This window comes from Muntiacus reevesi, chromosome 8 (assembly GCF_963930625.1).
Source record: "Muntiacus reevesi chromosome 8, mMunRee1.1, whole genome shotgun sequence".
NCBI lineage: Eukaryota > Metazoa > Chordata > Mammalia > Artiodactyla > Cervidae > Muntiacus > Muntiacus reevesi.
Genome location: NC_089256.1, coordinates 75,506,771 through 75,526,448, shown reverse-complemented (window position 1 = coordinate 75,526,448; position 19,678 = coordinate 75,506,771). Strand labels below are relative to the sequence as shown.

General features: G+C 36.3%; 1 protein-coding gene across 1 annotated transcript in view; it reads left to right on the top strand.

Annotated features, from left to right (window-relative positions):
* LOC136172965 (EGF-like and EMI domain-containing protein 1) overlaps window positions 1-19,678 on the top strand; it is a 559,648-nt gene that overhangs the window by 399,166 nt on the left and 140,804 nt on the right. The window contains exon 5 of the mRNA XM_065942121.1: window positions 11,821-11,943. Coding sequence (XP_065798193.1) covers window positions 11,821-11,943 — 123 coding nt within the window. The remainder of the gene's footprint in view (window positions 1-11,820; window positions 11,944-19,678) is intronic.

Genomic DNA, 19,678 nt, shown 5'->3' with positions numbered 1-19,678 from the left:
AGGCACTTTTGACTGTCTCCTTAAGATATATTCTGGAAAGAATTGCTGGGTGGAAAAGTATACGCATGCATACACAGATTTTTGTGGACCCTTGAATCTCAGAAACTATTTCTCAGTTTGTGCTCTTACTAGCAAAGAATGTATGGTGTATTCCTTTATCACACCCTTATAATTTTACACATTAGCATTGATTTTAATCTTTGTAAATCTAATAGAGAAGGAATAGTATTAATTTTATTTTCATTTTAATTTATTTGATTATTAATAGGGTTCAAAAACATTTGACATTTATTAGACATTTGTATTTCTGATTTTTTTCAGTTTATTTCATTGTACCATATTTCTGTTTGGAATAGTTCACCTTTTCCTTTTGATTTATACTAGCTTTTTAATATATTAATGATTTCTGCCCTTTTGCCTTTTATGTGTCAATATTGACTTCATTTCTTGTTTGTCTTTTAATTTTGGTCTCAGAATGATAGACTTTAAAGTTTATGTAGGGCTATCTATCAGCTTCTTTCTTTTATTTTTTTTTAATACTGCTGTTATTTTAGTTCCAAAAAATAAAGCATATTTGTAAAATATCATTAGCTGTTTTTTGTGCTACTAAAATTCTTCCTGAGAAGAAGGTATTTTAAGCCCTTTTAATGTTATTTTTACATACTAATTATTTTTACCAACCAAATTTCTAATTGTCTTTTATTTCTTTAACTCTTGCTCATGTGTAAACTCTATCTTATCAATATGATTATGAGTTTTCTGAATGGTAAATTTCAGTTTGACATTTGTAAATAGACATATGTGGAAAGGGATTCTTCCATGGTATTTATTCTTTTAATATATCAGAGTCAAGACTGGGTATCTTTACTGACAGTTTTCTCTCATATTATCTCCTAGAGATACATTTATTTATGTTCTTTAGGAGTAAAAAGCCTTGTCTTCAACTCTTCTGTGATCAGATGTCACAGTCTAGGAAAAAAATTTTCAAATTTTTTAGTAGCAAAACAACCAATTTATTTAAACAGAGTTTAAGTTGAGAGCTACCCAGTATAAAAGTAGTACAAGCAAGTCAATCCACTTAATGAATTAGAGAAATTATGCTACAGTGTTTCTTCTCCTTGTCCTCCTCTCCATTCCTATCCAGGCCTTCCCTGACCGGGATATACGAATCTGCCTTTAGAGTCCGTTAAATAAAATAAGTGAATGAGATAAAATAAACAAGTGAGAGGGGGTAGGTTGTGGGAAAGACTCTAATGAACTAGAAAACACATAGAAAATATAAATGTGGTCCAAAAGCATAGATGATTTTTCAAAGCCCTCTTTGGAGTATGCAAACCAGCACTACTTTTCTTTTAAAAATTCTAGATTTATTTCAGGTAAAAATCTGGCAGAGGCAATTTGGACCATATTGTTTCAGCTTTCAATTGAAGTAATTTTGTCATAATATGCTATTCTAGGTTAGGTCTTGGGCTTCCCTGGTGACTCAGTTGGTAAAGAATCTACCTGCAATGCAGGAGACCCTGACTCGATCCTTGGATTGGGAAGATCCCCTAGAGAAGGTAATGGCAACCCACTCCAGTATTTTTGCCTGAAGAACTCCATAGACAGAGGAGTCTGGTAGGCTACAGTCCATGGGGTTACAAAGAGTTGGATGCAACTGAATGACTGACACTCACTCACAGGTTAGGCCTTATTTTTAGTACAGGTCAATATTAGTCAAAATTGTAGAAAATGTTGCTCAGTCATGTCTGACTCTTTGCAACCCCAGGGACTATACAGTCCATGGAATTCTCCAGGGCAGAATACTGGAGTGGGTAGTCTTTCCCTTCTCCAGGAGATCTTCCCAACCCAGGGATCAAACCCAGGTCTTCTGCCATGCAGTCGGATTCTTTACCAGCTGAGCCACAAGGGAAGCCCTAAAATACTGGAGTGGGTAGCCTATCCCTTCTCCAGGGGATCTTCCTGACCCATGAATCAAATTGGGGTCTCCTGCATTGCAGGTAGATTCTTCACCAACTGAGCTATCAGGGAAGCCCCCAAAATGTTAACATTTTGGAAAAGCCTCTGTTGAAAATGTTCATTGTCTTATCCAATGGTCCTTATGTTCAAACAGATTTCCATAAGAATTTAATGACAGCAAAAATCTATCCCTCCAAAAAAAACAGAAAGCATTTCCCTTTGAATGGTCACCAAAAATTATATAATCTATTGTTTTATTCTTTTTTATTGCCCATCAGGCATCTCACACCTATTTTTTAAAGTAGTGATGGCACAAATAATATTACATCCAAAACTAAAATTTAAAAGATATAACTCTACTATTGTTATGTCAAATTATTTAATTTTTAATCTTTCCAAGCTTTCTTCATAAGAATATGTAGCTTTTATAGTTGTAACTAAAACACAGAAATAATTTGTAATCTATTTCAATATAATAGTTCTCCATGTTGATTTATTCCCATCACAATTATGACTTGTAATGACTGCACTGAAGTGATACATGTAATTTACTTATTTCCGTATTGATGAATATTTCAGTTGTAATAAACGCTTTGTTAAATATATATACATGACTTTCAGTTTTCTTTTTAATGACCATAGCTTTTTAGAGTAAGCACAATTTTAATGATCTCATCAGTTCATTATGAGGTCTGTATGATGTTAAGTATGGAAAGATGCTAACAGAACTGAATTCCATTGGAATACATTTTTGGACAAATTCTTAAATGTGAAATCACAGGACTCTTGATACTTGACCTATCCCAACATAGCTCCTTTTATTTTTCCAGCAAACTAAATTTAGAGAATAATATGTAAACTTGTACCCAGATATTTTTTAGGAAATCAACTTTCACTGTTCTTTCTCTCTATGATATTTTGCAAGGCTCTGGACTTATTTTTTAGTCTTGTATTCTTTGTTAATCGTAAATTCCTGCCTTATTGACTGATTCATGTTGTAAGAAGAATAAACAAGCACATAATGCCTCAGTTAATGGAGTTTTCTTTGGTTTGATGCAAGGAAAAGTAAGGGGGGTCAAGAAATGGTGTAAACAGGTATTCTTTTACTGGCTATAATGGTCTATATGGTAACAGGCCAATTCTCTAGCTGAGAACAAATAGAAAAGTGGTATGCAATTTAAAAAAAAAAAAATGACTCATCTGAAGACATTGGAGAATATCATGGCAGCCAGGAAGGTCAGTGAGATGAGGTTCCCCCTTGAGGGACTGATTCATTAGTGACATAGTAGGACATTCCAAAAGATGAGAAGAAAATTGCCACTAATAGGAAGAAAGGCAGAAAGAAGAGTCATCAGCCTCACTAGGTTGGGAAGATGTAAATTGGAATTCAGACCTATCATGGAATCCAAAGTTTGACAGCTCAGAATTCTGGAGATAAGGTATCCCAGAGTTGAGTAAGACTGTGAATCCACAGCAAAGAAGTTTTCAGGAAAAAAGAAAACATACTATACAACTTATTAATTGGAGATAAAGTATTAAGGATGGTTAAAAGAATGTTAAAAAATATAGGACTAGCAGATGTAGGGAAAAGTCACTATGTCCAGGACTGAAAAGAGAATGCCCAAGAAAGGAACAAACTTAGAAACAGTCTCCGGGTTTTCACACCAGGTTAAAATTTACATCTAATTTGAGAGGTTGTAATTGTTGCCCAATGGATGGTATGAAAGTTTGGTGAGGTGCTGCTGGCCAGGGATGGCAGGCAGAAATCTGCCCACTGGAATGGCAGTGAGATTCAATGGAAAGCTGGTGGAGCACTGGTGAGACTTGCTGAAGGGTATGGACCACTGGAAAAATAGCTGCTTGCTGATGGGTAAGTTTGCCAATGAGAGGGAAGTAGCCTGCTGGCAGCTGCAGTGTACATGCCTTTGAAACAGAAAACGCTGGAGTCAAACTCATGTCTCTCCCTCTTATAACATTCCTACAGTACCCTTCACTAAGGCTTACCCCTGTACCACCTAGTAAAGTAAAAATATTTACAGGATCCAGCTTCAATATCATAAAGCAAGTCAAAAAAGAGTGGATTTGTAAAAATGAGCAAATGGTGGATGAAATGAAAAATTTCAGCTAAGAAGTAGAATCTACAAAATAATCAACTATATATTTTAGAAATGAAAAAGATAATAACTTTAATGGAGAATGCAGTAGGTGGAACTAAAGGTATATTGTGAACAGTTGTTTATAGAGTTAATGACTAAATGACAGGTCAGTAGAACATATCTAAATGGAAGTAAATAAAGAAAAAACACAGTAGAAGAAAACACAAAATATCATAAGAAAACTGACATAAAAGTCAAAAGTCTTACAAAGAAGTGTTATGCAGTGTTAAAAAGAAGACAGAGAAAATGGGCAAAATTGTGAGAATAATTTCTGTAAAACTTAAAGACATCAAACTATAGAATTGTGATGTGCCTTAAATTCCAAGGAGGAAAATTATAAAAAAAAAATGAACCACCACACATTAAAGCGTATCATAGTAAATCATCATGAAACAGGACAAAAAGAAAATCTTAAAAGCAGGCAGAGAAAAACAGTCACATTACATGCAAAAAGAAATTTAAATGATAATGAAATGTCACTTTCAAAATGCTTAAAGACAATGACTGTCAATCTATGATTCTATTCCACTGAAGATACTTTTCAAAAATTAAAATGTGATAAATGGGAGGAATAGGCAAATCTGCACAGAAGAGTTTCAAATAGCTTACAGATATACCTCACCCTGAAGGAGGAGGAAGGATAACTGCCCTCCTTAAATGTCAGCTGTGCTTAATGACCTCATTCCAGCGAATGCCGGTACAGAAAGGAAGAAGGATGAGAGGAAACTTACAGTGGAAAAATCTGACAAACACTGTCAGCCTGGGTATCAAGGTTGACATCAACAGGGCTACGTCAGGTGTTGATAATGTGTACTCTTGATACGATCATGAAAATGGCACTTCACCGCTGTGGTCTTCCTCCTCAAAACACATCATCCCCGTCAAACAATAAGATAAACATCATAAAAATCCAAAATGAGAGACATTCTGTAAGCTACCTGGCAGTACTCCTCAGAACTGTCAAGGTCATCAAAGGCAAGGAAAATCTGAGAAACTGTTAAAACCAACAAGAACCTGAGGGAACATGACAATTACATGTAATATGTTACCCTGGAAGGGATCCTGGGATTGAAAAAGGAACTTAGGTTAAAAACTAAGAAAGACTAAATGAAGTATGGATTTTATTTAATAATGTACCAATATTGGCTCATTAATTAAAGCAAGTGAGCCATACTAATATAGATATGTATACTAATGGAATATGAAATAAATGGGGTATATGGGAATTCTCTATCTTTGCAATTTTCCTGTAAATCTGAAAATGTTCTAATTTTTTTAAGTTTATTTAAAAAGTAAGTGAAAAAATGTCATTTCCTAACAAAATCTGAAAAAATAGCGTTGCCAGCAAATACATATGAAGAGAAACACTAAAAGCAGTTTTCAGACAGAGGGAACACTATTCCAAAAAGAAGCATAGAAGTAAAAGAAGCAATGATAAATATCAGAAAAGGCAAATATGTGGATAAATCTAAATTACTATTGACTATGTAAAATAACAACAATAAATCCTTATGCCTTGTAAATATCTGAAATTCAAACACATAATAAAAATAATATAAAAAGATGGAAAAGCATAAAGATGTTAAAGTATAAGTTTCTAGGATTGTCAGGGAAGTAACTAAAATACTAATTTATATTAGACTTTAATAATAGATATTGTAATATCTACAATAACCACTAAAAGGATAATAAAGTAATATTTAACTGACAACCTAATAAAGAGTGCATGTAAAACACTAAAAATAATAAGTTTATTTTTTAATAACAAGTTTAAAAGGATATAGAGAGTAAAAGTTATATAAAATATATGGAAATTTAGAAAAATAAGAAAATAAATGGTAAATTTAATCCAAATATGTGAATAATTACATTAAAGGTCAATGATATAGTTTAAAGATATTAGTTATTTAAAATAGCACATGCAAAGATACATGAATATAATTTCTCAATTTAGCAAATACACAAAAATTTAAAAGTAAAATTTAGAAAATAAAATGTTTTTGGACAAGACCAAGTATCTGGGGTCTTTTGGTGTGAACCAGATGTCTTATGGACAAGATGTCTAATGGAGTTTTTGTACAAGACCAAATATCAAGAATTTTTTGGCATGAACAAATTGTCTTAGGCATGTCTTAGACAGGACCATATTTTCTAATACCTCAATTTTAATTAAAAAATGTAGCTGGAGCTAAAGAGGAACATTTTATAATAGCAAAGTTTTAATCTGTTGGAAGATGTGGCAGTTCTAAACTTGTTTGCCACTCATAATAGGGCTTCAAAATAAATAAACCAAAAATTGCAGTCAGAAAAGGACAAAGGTAAAATCAGGGAGATTTCACTATGCCTCTCACTAACTGATATATTAACAAACATTAAAAATTCATAAGGCTACAAAGATATGAGATGCATGTTTAATAAACTTGATCTGATTATACATTTTTCCTAAATATATAAGTATCATACTTATTTGAAATATCTGAATCTGCCTGCGGTGCGGGAGACCTGGGTTTGATCCCTGGGTTGGGAAGACCCCCTGGAGTAGGGAGTGGCAACTCCCTCCAGTATTCTTGCCTGGAAAATTCCATAAACAAAGGAGCCCAATGAGGTATAGTCTATGGGGTTGCAACGAGTCAGACACCACTGAGCAAGTGACATACACACACGTAATTATATGTTCATATATATGTACAGAAAACACAGTACCTAGAAACTGTAGGATAAACTTTATTTTCAAGTAAATATAGATTTTTTTAAACCAAAATTGACCATATGCTGGAATGTAAATCAAGACTTAACAAATCTTGAAGAACTGAAGTCATGAAGAACATATTCTCTGTACACAGGAGAATTAATCTATCATTTCATAATAACAGGATGATTGGAAGTTCCTCAAATGTTTGAAAATCCCCCAAATATATATAAAATGAGCCAAACAAAAATGTTGATTTAGATTAGGAAGTATTTTGAGTTGAATGATAATTAAGTCATAACACAGCAAAGCCTGTGGGATGCAGATAATCCTTATTTTTAGGAAAATGTATAGCCTTAAATGAACATATCAGGGTGATACACTGTCTCCAAGAAGGCTACCATCAATTTCTTTTTTCACTGGACACACCTACAAAGCCCATATTGTGAGAAGAAAGTCTTCCATCTACTGGAATCTCAGCTCACCTGTGCCTGCATTATCGAATAGATGTCTAAGAAGGGGTGCTATGTGACTTTCAAAGCTAGATCATTAGAAGCCTTACAGCCTCTGTTTGGATCTCTTAGAATTGTCTCTCTGGGTAATGATAACCACCATGTATTGGTAAAATGTCTCTATCCTGAGACCACCAGGCAATGAGAAATTCAAAGTTAGGCATGTGGAAATAGAGAGAGATGCCTGAGCAGTCTCTCATATGTTCCAATCGTGTGCATGCTCAGTTGCTTCAGATGTGTCCAACTCTTTGCCATTCTGTGGACTGTAGCCTACCAGGCTCCTCTGTCCATGGGATTCTCCAGGAAAAAGTACTGGAATGGGTTGCCATGTTCTCCTCCAAGGGATCCTCCCGATCCAGGGATCAAACCAGCATCTCCTGCATTGCGGGAGTTCTTTACCACTAGAGCCACTGGGAAGCCCATGTTCCCAGCCCTCTCAGCCCAAATCCCAATATCTGCATGAATAAACCTGTGTGCAAATCTAACCCAAGCTGTCACCTGACTGCTAGCGTATGTGAAAACCCAAATAAGGACCAGCCGGGTGACTCTTAAATCCCCAGAAGTGTGAACAATAATAGTAAATTGCCTCTTTAAATCACTTAGTTTAAAGGTGGTTTGTTTTATACTTATAGGTTGTCAGCAATATTTTTAAAGAAGAAAAAGCCAAAACTCAGTTAACTTAATTTCATAATCAAGAACTTAGAAGCAAAGCACTGAAAGAAATCAATACAGCCAAAAGTTTGTCCTTGGAAAATATGAAGATATTGGGTTGTCCAAATTATTCGTTCAGGTTTTTCCAACTAGATAGATAGATAGACAAAAATCTGATGAAGATGAAAAGAGAAGACACACATTATTTATTTCAAGAATAGGAAAAGGACCTTGCTACAAATTGAACAGGTGTTAAAAAGATGGTATGAGATTGTTATGAATAAATTAACAGTAGTAAATTTGAACATTTATATGAAATGGACAAATTCCTTCAAACATAATTTGTCTAACGTGTTTAAATGAAAATATTCTTATTCTTATTTATTTTAAAAGTGGAATCAATAATTAAAAGTACACACACATACACACATACACAAACCCAATCCAAGGCCCAGACAGCATTATAACTGAATTCTTCCAAACATTTAAGTAAAAAAAAAAAAAACCTTAAAATTTTTCAGATAATAGAGAAAAGTGGAAAAATTGCCTCTTTATGATACAAATATTCAAGAACTAGAATAGAAAGGAACTTTCCTAATCTGATAAAAGTAATCTATTAAAAAAAAAACACCCTACAGTACACAGTATTCCTTACAGTGAAATGTTAAAATGTATCTTTATAATTTCAGAAGCCAGACAAAGATAAACACTGCTACAATTTCTCTTTATCATTCTATGTGATCTAGTTAAAGAATCAGTATTTTAAGAATTGAAAAAATGGACAAAATATTTGAATAAGCACTTAAACAAGAGTTTATCCGAATGACCAATAACATGAAAAAGGTGCTTAACCCAATTAATCATCTGGAAAATGCAAATTAAAATCACAATGTGATGCTATTGTATACTCTCCAGAAGAGCTAAAATGAGAAACAAAACAGAATATCCCAAGCACTAGAAAGGATGAGTGGCATCTGGTCTCCAACACACCACTGATGGGAGTGTAAATTAGAATCACCTCTTCAGAAGACTATTTGGCTCTACTACTAAAGCAGGATCTAACACAGCTTTTCACCCAGCAATTCCAATCCTAGATATATTACCCAACAGAAATGTATATGTAGGTCTATCAAAGGCATGTGTGAGGATGTTCATAGAAACACTCTTTACAATAACCCAAAATAAGAAAATAGGTAAATTCTCATTAACTATGAAATGGGTAAATAAAAAATATGGTATATTCATATATGTGAATGATATACAGGAATAAAAATGAACAGACTACAAGTACAGTTTCATAATCTCAAGCAGAATACTGGACAAAAGAAGACAGACACAAAAATATGCACAGTATGATCAGTTATGTAGAACTCAGAAAGACAAAAGTAACCTACGGTGTTAAAGTTTAGGGTGGTTGTTACCTTCGGCTAGGCAGAACTCTCTGGGTGTTAGCAATGGTTTGTTTCTTGGGGTTGCATTGCTATATTTTATGTTTGAAGACTTATCAAACTGTTGCAGGAAGGGGGACCCCTTCCAGGGCCCGAAAGTGGGCTCTTGTCTTACACTCAGAAACGAATTGTCCCAGGAGACACATGTGCTGACAAAGCAAGAGATTTTATTGGGAAAGGGGCACCCGGTGGAGAGCAGGAGGGCAGGGGAACCCGGGAGGACTGCTCTGCCACGTGGCTTACAGGTTTTGTGGTGATGGGATTAGTTTCCCGTTGTCTTTAGCCAATCATTCTGACTCAGAGTCCTTCCTGAGTGATGTGGTGCACACATCACTCAGCCGAGATGGATACCAGCAAGAAGGATTCTGGGAGGTGGTCGGACACGTGGTGTCTCCTTTTGACCTTTTCCCGAACCCTTCCGCTTGGTGGTGGCTTATTAGTTCCATGTTCCTTACCAGGATCTCCTGTTGTAAAACAACTCATGCAAATGGTTAGTAGGGACCTGGCCGGGGTGGGTGGTTTCAGCCAGTGTGCTTCCCCTAACAAAACTGAAGACATGTTTACTTTTGTATGTGTATGGCACACTTCAATGAAAATTTACCTAAAAACTGATAAAATGTATTTCTACAGCTGCAGAGCCAGGCCTCAGGCAAATCAGTTTTATCCAGTTAAGGTGCACCAAACCCCACTCTGCATCATTTTTTTTTTTTTTTTTAGTCATCAGTGCTCTGCAGTCTTGATTCTACCATTATGGAGACTCCTCTCCCTCTTGGCAATGCTTCTACTTTGCTAGCTACTTTCTCATTGCCCACCCCTGTCTCTCTCTTTCAGCCACAATTACCTCATAAAACAGATATCATTGTCAGCAAGTCAGCATACAGAAGTGGCTACTTGGAGCAGAACAGGCCCCTCACTATCAAACCTACAGATAATTTGGAATGCTTATCAACTGGAAGCAGGTTGGGGTGTACATAAAATCAAGCCCTATCTATAAGGATGCTTTCTGACCACAAGTTAAGAAGTAGGCTGTGGACACATGGACACAACTACATCACACTTCTGTTTAGTCCTCCACCCCAGCTGGATTTGAGCCATTGGAAATCATGAAATTACCCTTTACCTTCCCTACACTGTCTAGTGCAATGCCAAAGATGTAGTGGTTCAGTTCAGTTCAGTTCAGTTCAGTTGCTCAGTCGTGTCTGATTCTTTGTGACCCCATGAACCAGAGCACGCCAGGCCTCCCTGTCCATCACCAACTCCCGGAGCCTACCAAAACTCATGTCCATTGAATCAGTGATGCCACCCAGCCATCTCATCCTCTGTCATCCCCTTCTTCTGTCCTCAGTCTTTCTCAGCATCAGCGTCTTTTCAAATGTGTCTGCTCTTTGCATCAGGTGGCCAAAGTATTGGAGTTTCAGCTTCATCAGTCCTTCCAATGAACACCCAGGACTGATCTCCTTTAGGATGGACTGGTTGGATCTCCTTGCAATCCAAGGCACCCTTAAAAGTTTTCTCCAACACCACAGTTCAAAAGCATCAAGTTTTTGGCACTCAGCTTTCTTCACAATCCAACTCTCACATCTATACATGACCACTGGAGAAACCATAGCCTTGACTAGACGGACCTTTGCTGGCAAGGTAATGTCCCTGCTTTTTAATATGCTGTCTAGGTTGGTCATAACTTTCCTTCCAAGGAGTAAGCGTCTTTTAATTTCAAGGCTGCAATCACCATCTCCAGTGATTCTGGAGCCCAGAAAAATAAAGTCAGCCACTGTTTCCACTGTTTCCCCATCTATTTGCCATGAAGTGAATGGCCCGGATGCCATGATCTTAGTTTTCTGAATGTTGAGCTTCAAGCCAACTTTTTCACTCTCCTCTTTCACTTTCATCAAAAGGCTCCTTAGTTCTTCTTCACTTTCTGCCTTAAGGATGGTATCATCTGCATATCTGTGGTTATTGATATTTCTCCCAGCAATCTTGATTCCAGCTTGTGCTTCAATAATTATTCATCTGAGAAGACTGCAACCAAACATTTAGTGGATAAAGACCTTGTGTTCTAACTTGCTAGTTCCTCTTCTCACTCTCATCCTGAAATGATGACTCAAATGTGAAATTTCTTGATCTGCACCATAGCCTCCAAATTCCCTAAACTTAGACAAGCCCTTAGGACACTGTTCAAAAGTACATCAAATACCAAAGATTATGACCTGTCTTTTTCTTTACACTAAAACTAGAGTGTGTTAGCTAAAACTGGAGTGTGTTAATTAAAATAAGGTATAATTTTATCTCATCTGAGGTCAAACAGTGATGTCATGCTGTGATGGTATATTTTTAGGAGAGCCACTGAAGTCTCTTTGTGTGTCTAGCTATAGGAAGCTAATTTCTGTTTGCATATTCAATTGCAGATATAAATGAATGTAGCGCTGACAATGGTGGCTGTCAGGACCAATGCTGTAATACAATTGGCAGTTATTACTGCAAGTGTCAAGCTGGCCAGAAGCTGGAGGAAGATGGCAGAGGATGTAGAGGTAACAGTTGGGACTGTCTGCTTCCTGATAAGAAGCATCTATGTAATGCAAAAGAGGGGGATGTCTTTGATCCAGAGCCAGTTGAAATGCCTGTACTGAATGTTGTCAAGAGCACAGATCTTCCTCTCATGTCTAGATTACAAAATTGTAACCCTAAGAACACTTCAAGTAGCTTATTATAAGAAACATATGATTATATGCTGGTTTGGTTGTGTCATGTTCTGATTATGGAATTTCAATCATTCATTTAAATCCCTGGGTAAAGTACATATTTGTGAAAGCATTTTGTTTAATTCTAAAGTGAAAATGGTGCTTATCATAAAATACTCGTGTGTTGTTACAATGGAAATAAAGAGACGCAAAAGCAACCACAGGACCAGTATTTTTTATATAGAATTAGCTTTTTCCCCACAAACTTCCATTTTCTGACTCCTTTTAAAATTAATTCCCTCCTTCCTTTATTTATTAATTCATCATTTTGTTCATTTGACAGTCATTGAGTTGCTGCTCTGTATCAGGCATTATTCCATGCTCTAGGGATATAAAAATTAATGAGAAATAAATTCTGCCCTGAAGGAGCTCACTGATTAGAGGCAAAGATTGAAACATAAGCCGAAAACTTTACAGAATAGTGTTTTAAGACATTATAGAATGAGGTTAAGTGCATTGGATTCAAAGAGACCTGGATTTTAGTTTCAACTCTGTCACTTACAATTTCTGTAACCTTGGGCATGTTATTTAATCTTGCTAAGACTCTTTCCTCATCTGTAAAATTTAGGATAATGGTAGCTCCTAAAACCACAAAAGTTGCTGTGGGAATTAAATAAGATAATGCATCTAAAGCACTTAGCATAGTGAGTGGCTATAGTTAGGTATTCAAATGATAACTATGAATTGTACCCTAATTTATGACCGCATTGTTTCCCAGATTGGTAAAGTAATTGGGACCAGAGATCACTTCCATGTCTTCTTCTCAAAAAGAAGAGATACCCAAAATATAATAATCTCTTGTACCATGCTTTTTAACTGTCCTTTCTGACTTTTTCCCTATCTATTTTTACCATTTAAATGCTTGAGCATTTAATATATTCAGCATTTTTCTTTAGATGACATAGAAATGCATTTATTTGGTTTCCCCATTGACCTTACAAAACCAAGTTCAATTTTTCCCCTGACAATGTCAGTTCCTAATGGGACTTGTATGAGTAAGTTAATGGGCGAAAACAAGAGAAACAAAAGTCATCCCACTGAAGGTGTCTGGGACTGGGGCTGTGGGTTTGTTGGGATTGCCAAGACAAGACAAGTTGTGGATGTGAGTAGGTTGGAGAATTTCTCAGATTCTCAGGAAGCAGTGCAGCTCACTCTCTTCTGGACCATCTCTGGCACATAGCAACAGGATGGGCTGCAAGTAGACAACCATATGTTTGAGGGTGACTACATCTGGAACTTTCTGAGACAAGTTCCTTTCCAGGCATGGTCCTCTGCCTGTAAGGGTGTGCATTTATAAAGGCAAGTCCTAAATTCAACCAGGTCCTCTTTCATTCAAGTGAGATCATCTTTATTTCTGATGAGGCTGATATGATGTTTTCAGTATGGATTCAATATCAGAGAACCAGAGGGGTCAAGCACCTCATGGTGTCCAAATGATAGGTAACCTAATGCTCACTGAAGTTAGCATGATCTGTCTGATGAGAATATTATTTTCACAGCCCTCTCCACTTCCTGACAAGCAGTGAACTCTTTGTTTCTTTTTGGCTGAGTATTATTATTATCAACATGATCATTATTATGATACATTTGAAATGCCAGTAGAGCAATTAGCTGTTATGTTTGACAATTATTGTTGTTATTTTTATAGCAACTATTAGTCTGGTAAGGCATGTTAAACTTCATATCCACTAATTTATTTACATGCAATTATATCTCACGTTTTAATTGAAATTAGTCACTCTTCATATACATAACATTTAGAGAAGTGATTTCCATGCTTTCATATAACTGATGTTCATTTCTGCACAGTATATAAGAGTAACGTGGGTTATTTGTGAGAATTAAGAGTTTGACACTGAATTAACACTGACTTCCTATTTACTGAGATGTAGCACTGGGGTTGATTGTGTGGGATGGAGCAACTTGCCAATAAAGGACTGCCTTTCTCAGTCCCATACTTCCTAGCATCTTTTCCTATTCATTTCTTTGAATGACCATTTGATATATATAGTGATGTTAATGATTCATTATGGTGGATTTTTGAACATGCAGTGATCTTAGATTTGTTTATATATGTAATTTAATAAAAATAATAGAGGTTGCTTTGAAATTAAATCTATCCTAAAGCCATTGCAAATGGGCATTTCATTCATGTGAGGGCACTTATGAGTCATTCATATGTATTTACTTGATGTTAACAGTAAAGGTTGGTTGGTTTCAAAGGTTATTGTGTTGAATGCTGAAGATATAGAGTTAAACAATCATTTAAAGAGACTTTTTCTTTGCATTTATATAAATTGTATTTAACTATTTGAATTGCTTTTTAAAATACAGATCAGAATTTTAGCAGACATTTATTGTAGCATTAAAATACATCTAGAGTCTACCCTTTGAATGGAATTGAAGCATTTATAAATGGCTAATCTTATTTCTTAACCTTTTCTCTGAAGAGCTATAAACTTGTGGAAAAGGCTTCTGGTTAGCTCAGGTACATGAGTATCCTCTTCTTTCAAGCATAGCAATGAACCTAAAACACAGTTTCTAACTCATTCTGCAGATAGATTCTTGTAATGTATAAATTAAATGTACAAATAACTGCATGCCACTGAACACTGTGAGAATATATATATATATATATAATTTATATATATATGAAGGACATAAATTTCTCTAACTTGTTAATGTTGGGTAAAATATTTAAGGCTTTTCAAAAATGTGACCATCTTTGCATTTCAGGGAAAAAATCGAACTGGATTTTGTCATTTTATTTGCTATTAAATCCAATTTGCTATAATTTTATCATATTTGCATCTATAACCGTGAGTGAAATAGGTCAGTCGTTTGTGTTTCTCATTTGCTTTCATGGCAGTGGTTCTCAAATGGAGGAATTTTGTCCCCCAGAGACATTTGGCAATGTCTGAAGACATTGATTTTCACAACTGAGGAGAGGGAGCACTCTTGGCATCTATTGGGTTGAGGCCAGGATACTGCTAAATGTCTTCTTCTGTTACTCTGATTGTACATATGCTGGACCTTATTCTATCTCACATGCTACTTTCATATGTTCTATTTTCTTTTCTCTCTTTACTACATATGCTCAGTCTTATTGAGTTTCACATATCAACAATTTAACTTTATATCTTTAGAAGTCTCATTTTTCTCAAATAAGTAAGTTCTTTTATGTTGTATGTTCAGTTTTTATGCTTGTATCCTTTTGATATTTTGCACATAACTATTCTATATTCTGTGTCTGATGCTAATTTCTATGGTCCTTGTGTGGGAATCTAAAACTATTGCTTCTTATTTCCAGGCTACAAGTTAGACTCTCTTTTCTTTCATGCTGCCTATGCTTCTCATATAAAACTTCTCACAGAGCACTGTATTTGTTTAAACATTTAGACTAGCTAGAATTACTTACAAGATCAGGACTATCTCCTAGGTAAGAGCCATGTCTTATCACTTTTTCATAACCACATCACAGGTGTCTAGTGCCTACCAGAATTGCATAAATGCTTACTGAATGAATGAATAGATGAAAGAGTACATGTTGAACCAGTCGGAAATGCATACAGACATAGTCAGTACACCTCTTATTCGTTTCCTTATGTACAACTTTTAATCATGCTGAGTTTGTCATTTAAAGTCTGACTAGTTAAACCATTTGGTTATTAGTGGGTCTGTGTAAATATTTGCTGATAACAGATATGTTTCATTTGAAAAGGCAAATCACACTTTTACTTTTAGAGGGCAAATCAAAATCTTAGCTTGAAAATCCTGACATTTATCCATGTGAAATATCTAAATTATTGGCATGGCAACATAACTAGTGTGACTCAGCATGGTAGTACCATGGAGTCAAGGACTTTTTCTAAATTAATGGTAATTAACATTGCTGTACATTGTAATCAGTGAACTGACAAAGATAATGAATACTGAGTGGACTGTTGGGATATAGCTTTCCATTTGGAAGAAATGAATGAACCTAAAGGTATATTGTTTAATGAATTGACAGTCAAAATATTTTAAAGTAATTTGATAATATTTTAGCCAACTTTTTTTCTGAAAAACATTAGAAATAGTGTGAGTAAACAATGTATCTCAGCAAGCTGTTATTATATATGGAAACATAGAATTTTTGACTAAAACAAAAGTTTTTATAGATGGAATCCCAAGGAAATTAAATGATTTGAACACTCTCAAAATGCTAATTGATAGACGAAGTGATACTGGAAACCAAGCTTTCGTATTTCCCCTCTGTGAGATTGATGGACAGTATGAACTGCATACAGAGCAGATTAATCAGAACCATGGAGTCTAATTGCTACAGAGGCCTAGAAACCCTCAGTTCATAGAGGCTACAATCTACAGAGGAAAGAAATTAAAACCTGAAGAAACTGATTTCCTCCAATTCCCAGATGGTTTATTTACAGAGCTAAGACCAAAATCAAGCTCTCCTTTTTCCAATTGCCATTCTTCCAATTATGGTCAATAAGCATTTATTGGGTAACTAGTGACTGTTCAGCCTTGTGTTGGGGATAATCTAAAGAGTACTAAATTAATGCAAAATTTGGTTTCTTTCATCACAGTGTTTCAGTATCATTAAGCATCGAGATATGGCCCCTGCTGACTCAGTGGGTAAAGAATCTGCCTGCAATGGAGGAGACACTGGAAATGTAGGAGATGCAGGTTTGATCCCGGGTTGGGAAGATCCCCTGGAGAAGGAAATGGCAACCCCCTCCAGGATTCTTGCCTGGAGAGGAGCCTGGTGGGCTATAGTCCAAAGGGTCACAAAGAGTCGGACACGACTGAGTGACTAAGGACGCACGCATGAGTAATTACGCCATATGCTCTGAGAGCTCACCCAGGTCTGCTCCTTACCTCCAAGCAGCACCAGATCTAAACGATCTGTTGTTTATCCTGATACTAGACATCTCCGGTCAGGGAGGTTCTGCACGTCCTTTTCACAGTTTTGATAAGCCTGTCTATCAAGAAAGCTTTTCTTATGTGTAATCTATATTCCTCCTGCTGAAGTTTAAGCCTAAATTTTATTTTCTTCTTAGCTCAGAAAGACTTAACAAATCAGAACCGTCCCCCCCACCCTTATATTAATTCTTCACACACTTACAGAGCATTTCTGTGTCCTCCTCAATTTACTAAAAACCTTGTACCAAATACTGGAAGCTGTTGGCACTTGAAGAAAAAATACTGCCTATCTATTTTTCCACCCCTGTATGTATCTATCCATCTATCTACATACATAATACACACATCTTAGTTTTTGAGTTCATAAAATTCACTTGAAGAAATCATTATTAAGGATTTATTTACTTTTCTGTGTTGCTTCTTTTAATAGTCATTTATAAAGGGCGTCTTGAACTTCTGCTGGTATTAGGAAGCATATACAGATACTCAGATGGTAAAGAATCCGCCTGCAATGATGGAGACCTGGGTTCGACCCCTGGGTTGGGAAGATCCCATGGAGGAGGGCATGGCAAGCCGCTCCAGTATTCTAGCCCGGAGAATCGCCATGGACAGGGGAGCCTGGTGGGCTGCAGTCCATGGGTTTGCAAAAAGTCAGACACGACCGAGTGACTAAGCACAGCACAACATAAAAATAGTACTACCAGCTCCCTGACCTCCTTGCGCTGACAAGTCTGGTGGCGGGAGGGTGGGGAGCGATATAAAATGAAGAACAATTTGAGAAAATTCCCATACAGCGTATCCTCATATATTAAAAATTTGTCTGTTTTGAATTTATCAACACATTTATAATATGGAATTCATTATGTTGAAAAAACTATGAATCACTTAAAATTCTTGAGATTTATCATATTTGAAACATAAAACTATACAAATATCTTTCCTTTCATCCATTTATCCATCTAACAAATTATGTGTCTGGCCCATACCCTGTGGACCATGTTGAACAAAACACACACTTTGGGTTTGAATATTTAATCTGACATTCACTAGCTATGAGATTTAGGGGAAGTTACTTAATATCCACAGGCTGTCCCTTCTTCATCTATCAAACCAGAATAACAATATTTAACCTGATGTGAACTGAGAGATTAAATGAGATGTTGTAGGCAAACAACTTGGTTGGTGATAAGGCTCCTCTCCCCTACTTCATGACCATAAGAAGAGGGATGTTATCAGTTCTGAGACCACTCATTCCCTTCTTCCCAGGGGAGGAGCTACTTCCCTTTCTGGGGAGTTTGGGATTAGGAATACAGAATTCAGTCCGCCTTCCTGTCTCCTCTTTAGGATCTGCAGAAAGCCTTCAGGAAATGGCCATGTTGGTCTTCTCTGATGCATGTTTAAGTAGGTCAGGACCCCCAGATCGAGAAGACATAAGTTTTCCCGTTACACTTGTAACCAGCTCTGAGCATGTGCCTAATTCTGTATACATCTTTAGGAAACTTATAAATCCTTTTCTCCAGGTTCCACTTTAACAAAAATCAAGTCGCTATTTTGTCTACCTCCACCTATTTTGGATTAAATCACAATTAATTCAAAAGTCAAGCAGGGAATACCCATTTGTTAACGTATCTTTTTATATACTAACACCTTGCATTAGACTAATACATAATATGTGCTCATTTTTTTTTTTTCATTTTTCCCTCATTTTAAAAAAATTTCCTCCTATGCTATATGTTCCTGAATATAAAAATATGTATGAGGCGGTTATCTTTCTCTCACCAAGGAGCTTCCAGCTCAATAAAGGAGATGAGTATAAGATAGCATAAGATAGCAGGAGTAGCTATGTGCAGGCACAAGGAAATGCTATGGGAATTAGCCAGAGAGTGAGATAACCCACTGTTGAATCAAAAGGGGCCACAGGGAACAGTGAAAGTGAAAGTCGCTCAGTTGGGTCCAACTCTTTGTGACTCCGTGGACTTAGTTCATGGGATTCTCCAGACTAGGATACTGGAGTGGATACCGTTTCCCTTCTCCAGGGAATCTTTCCAACCCTGGGATTGAACCCAGGTCTCCCACATTGCAGGCAGATCCTTTACCAGCTGAGTTACAAGGGAAGCCCAAGAATACTGGAGTGGGTAGCCTATCCCTTCTCCAGTGGATCAGGGAACAGGGACAGGCACAAATCATTCAGTCCTGGGACTGAACCACATTCCTTCCACTTCTTTAATTTCCTTAAAAAAATGTCCTATTAGAGTACTGCTTCGTACTACTTGTCCTGCTGTCTCTCTTCCTTCTTATTTGACACTGGGAGGCATCTGAGATTTGAACAGCAAAGCTGCCTCTGCCACACCACAATCATTCTTTGTAGAAGCTCTGGATGTTTTCTTAAGTATCTGCGTCTCTTCATCTAGAGAGAAAGCACATATAATTCAAATCTGAAACTTTGCTATGAAAATGGAAATCCACTTTATCTCTTTTGAAGTTAATCTTTTAACTAAAGCCCATCATTTCTCCCCTAGTAATTCAGAGTAATCATTTCAACACCTCAGCTTTCAGCTAATACATATTACAGTCAAAAGTGTATTTGGAAGTGAAACAAGCT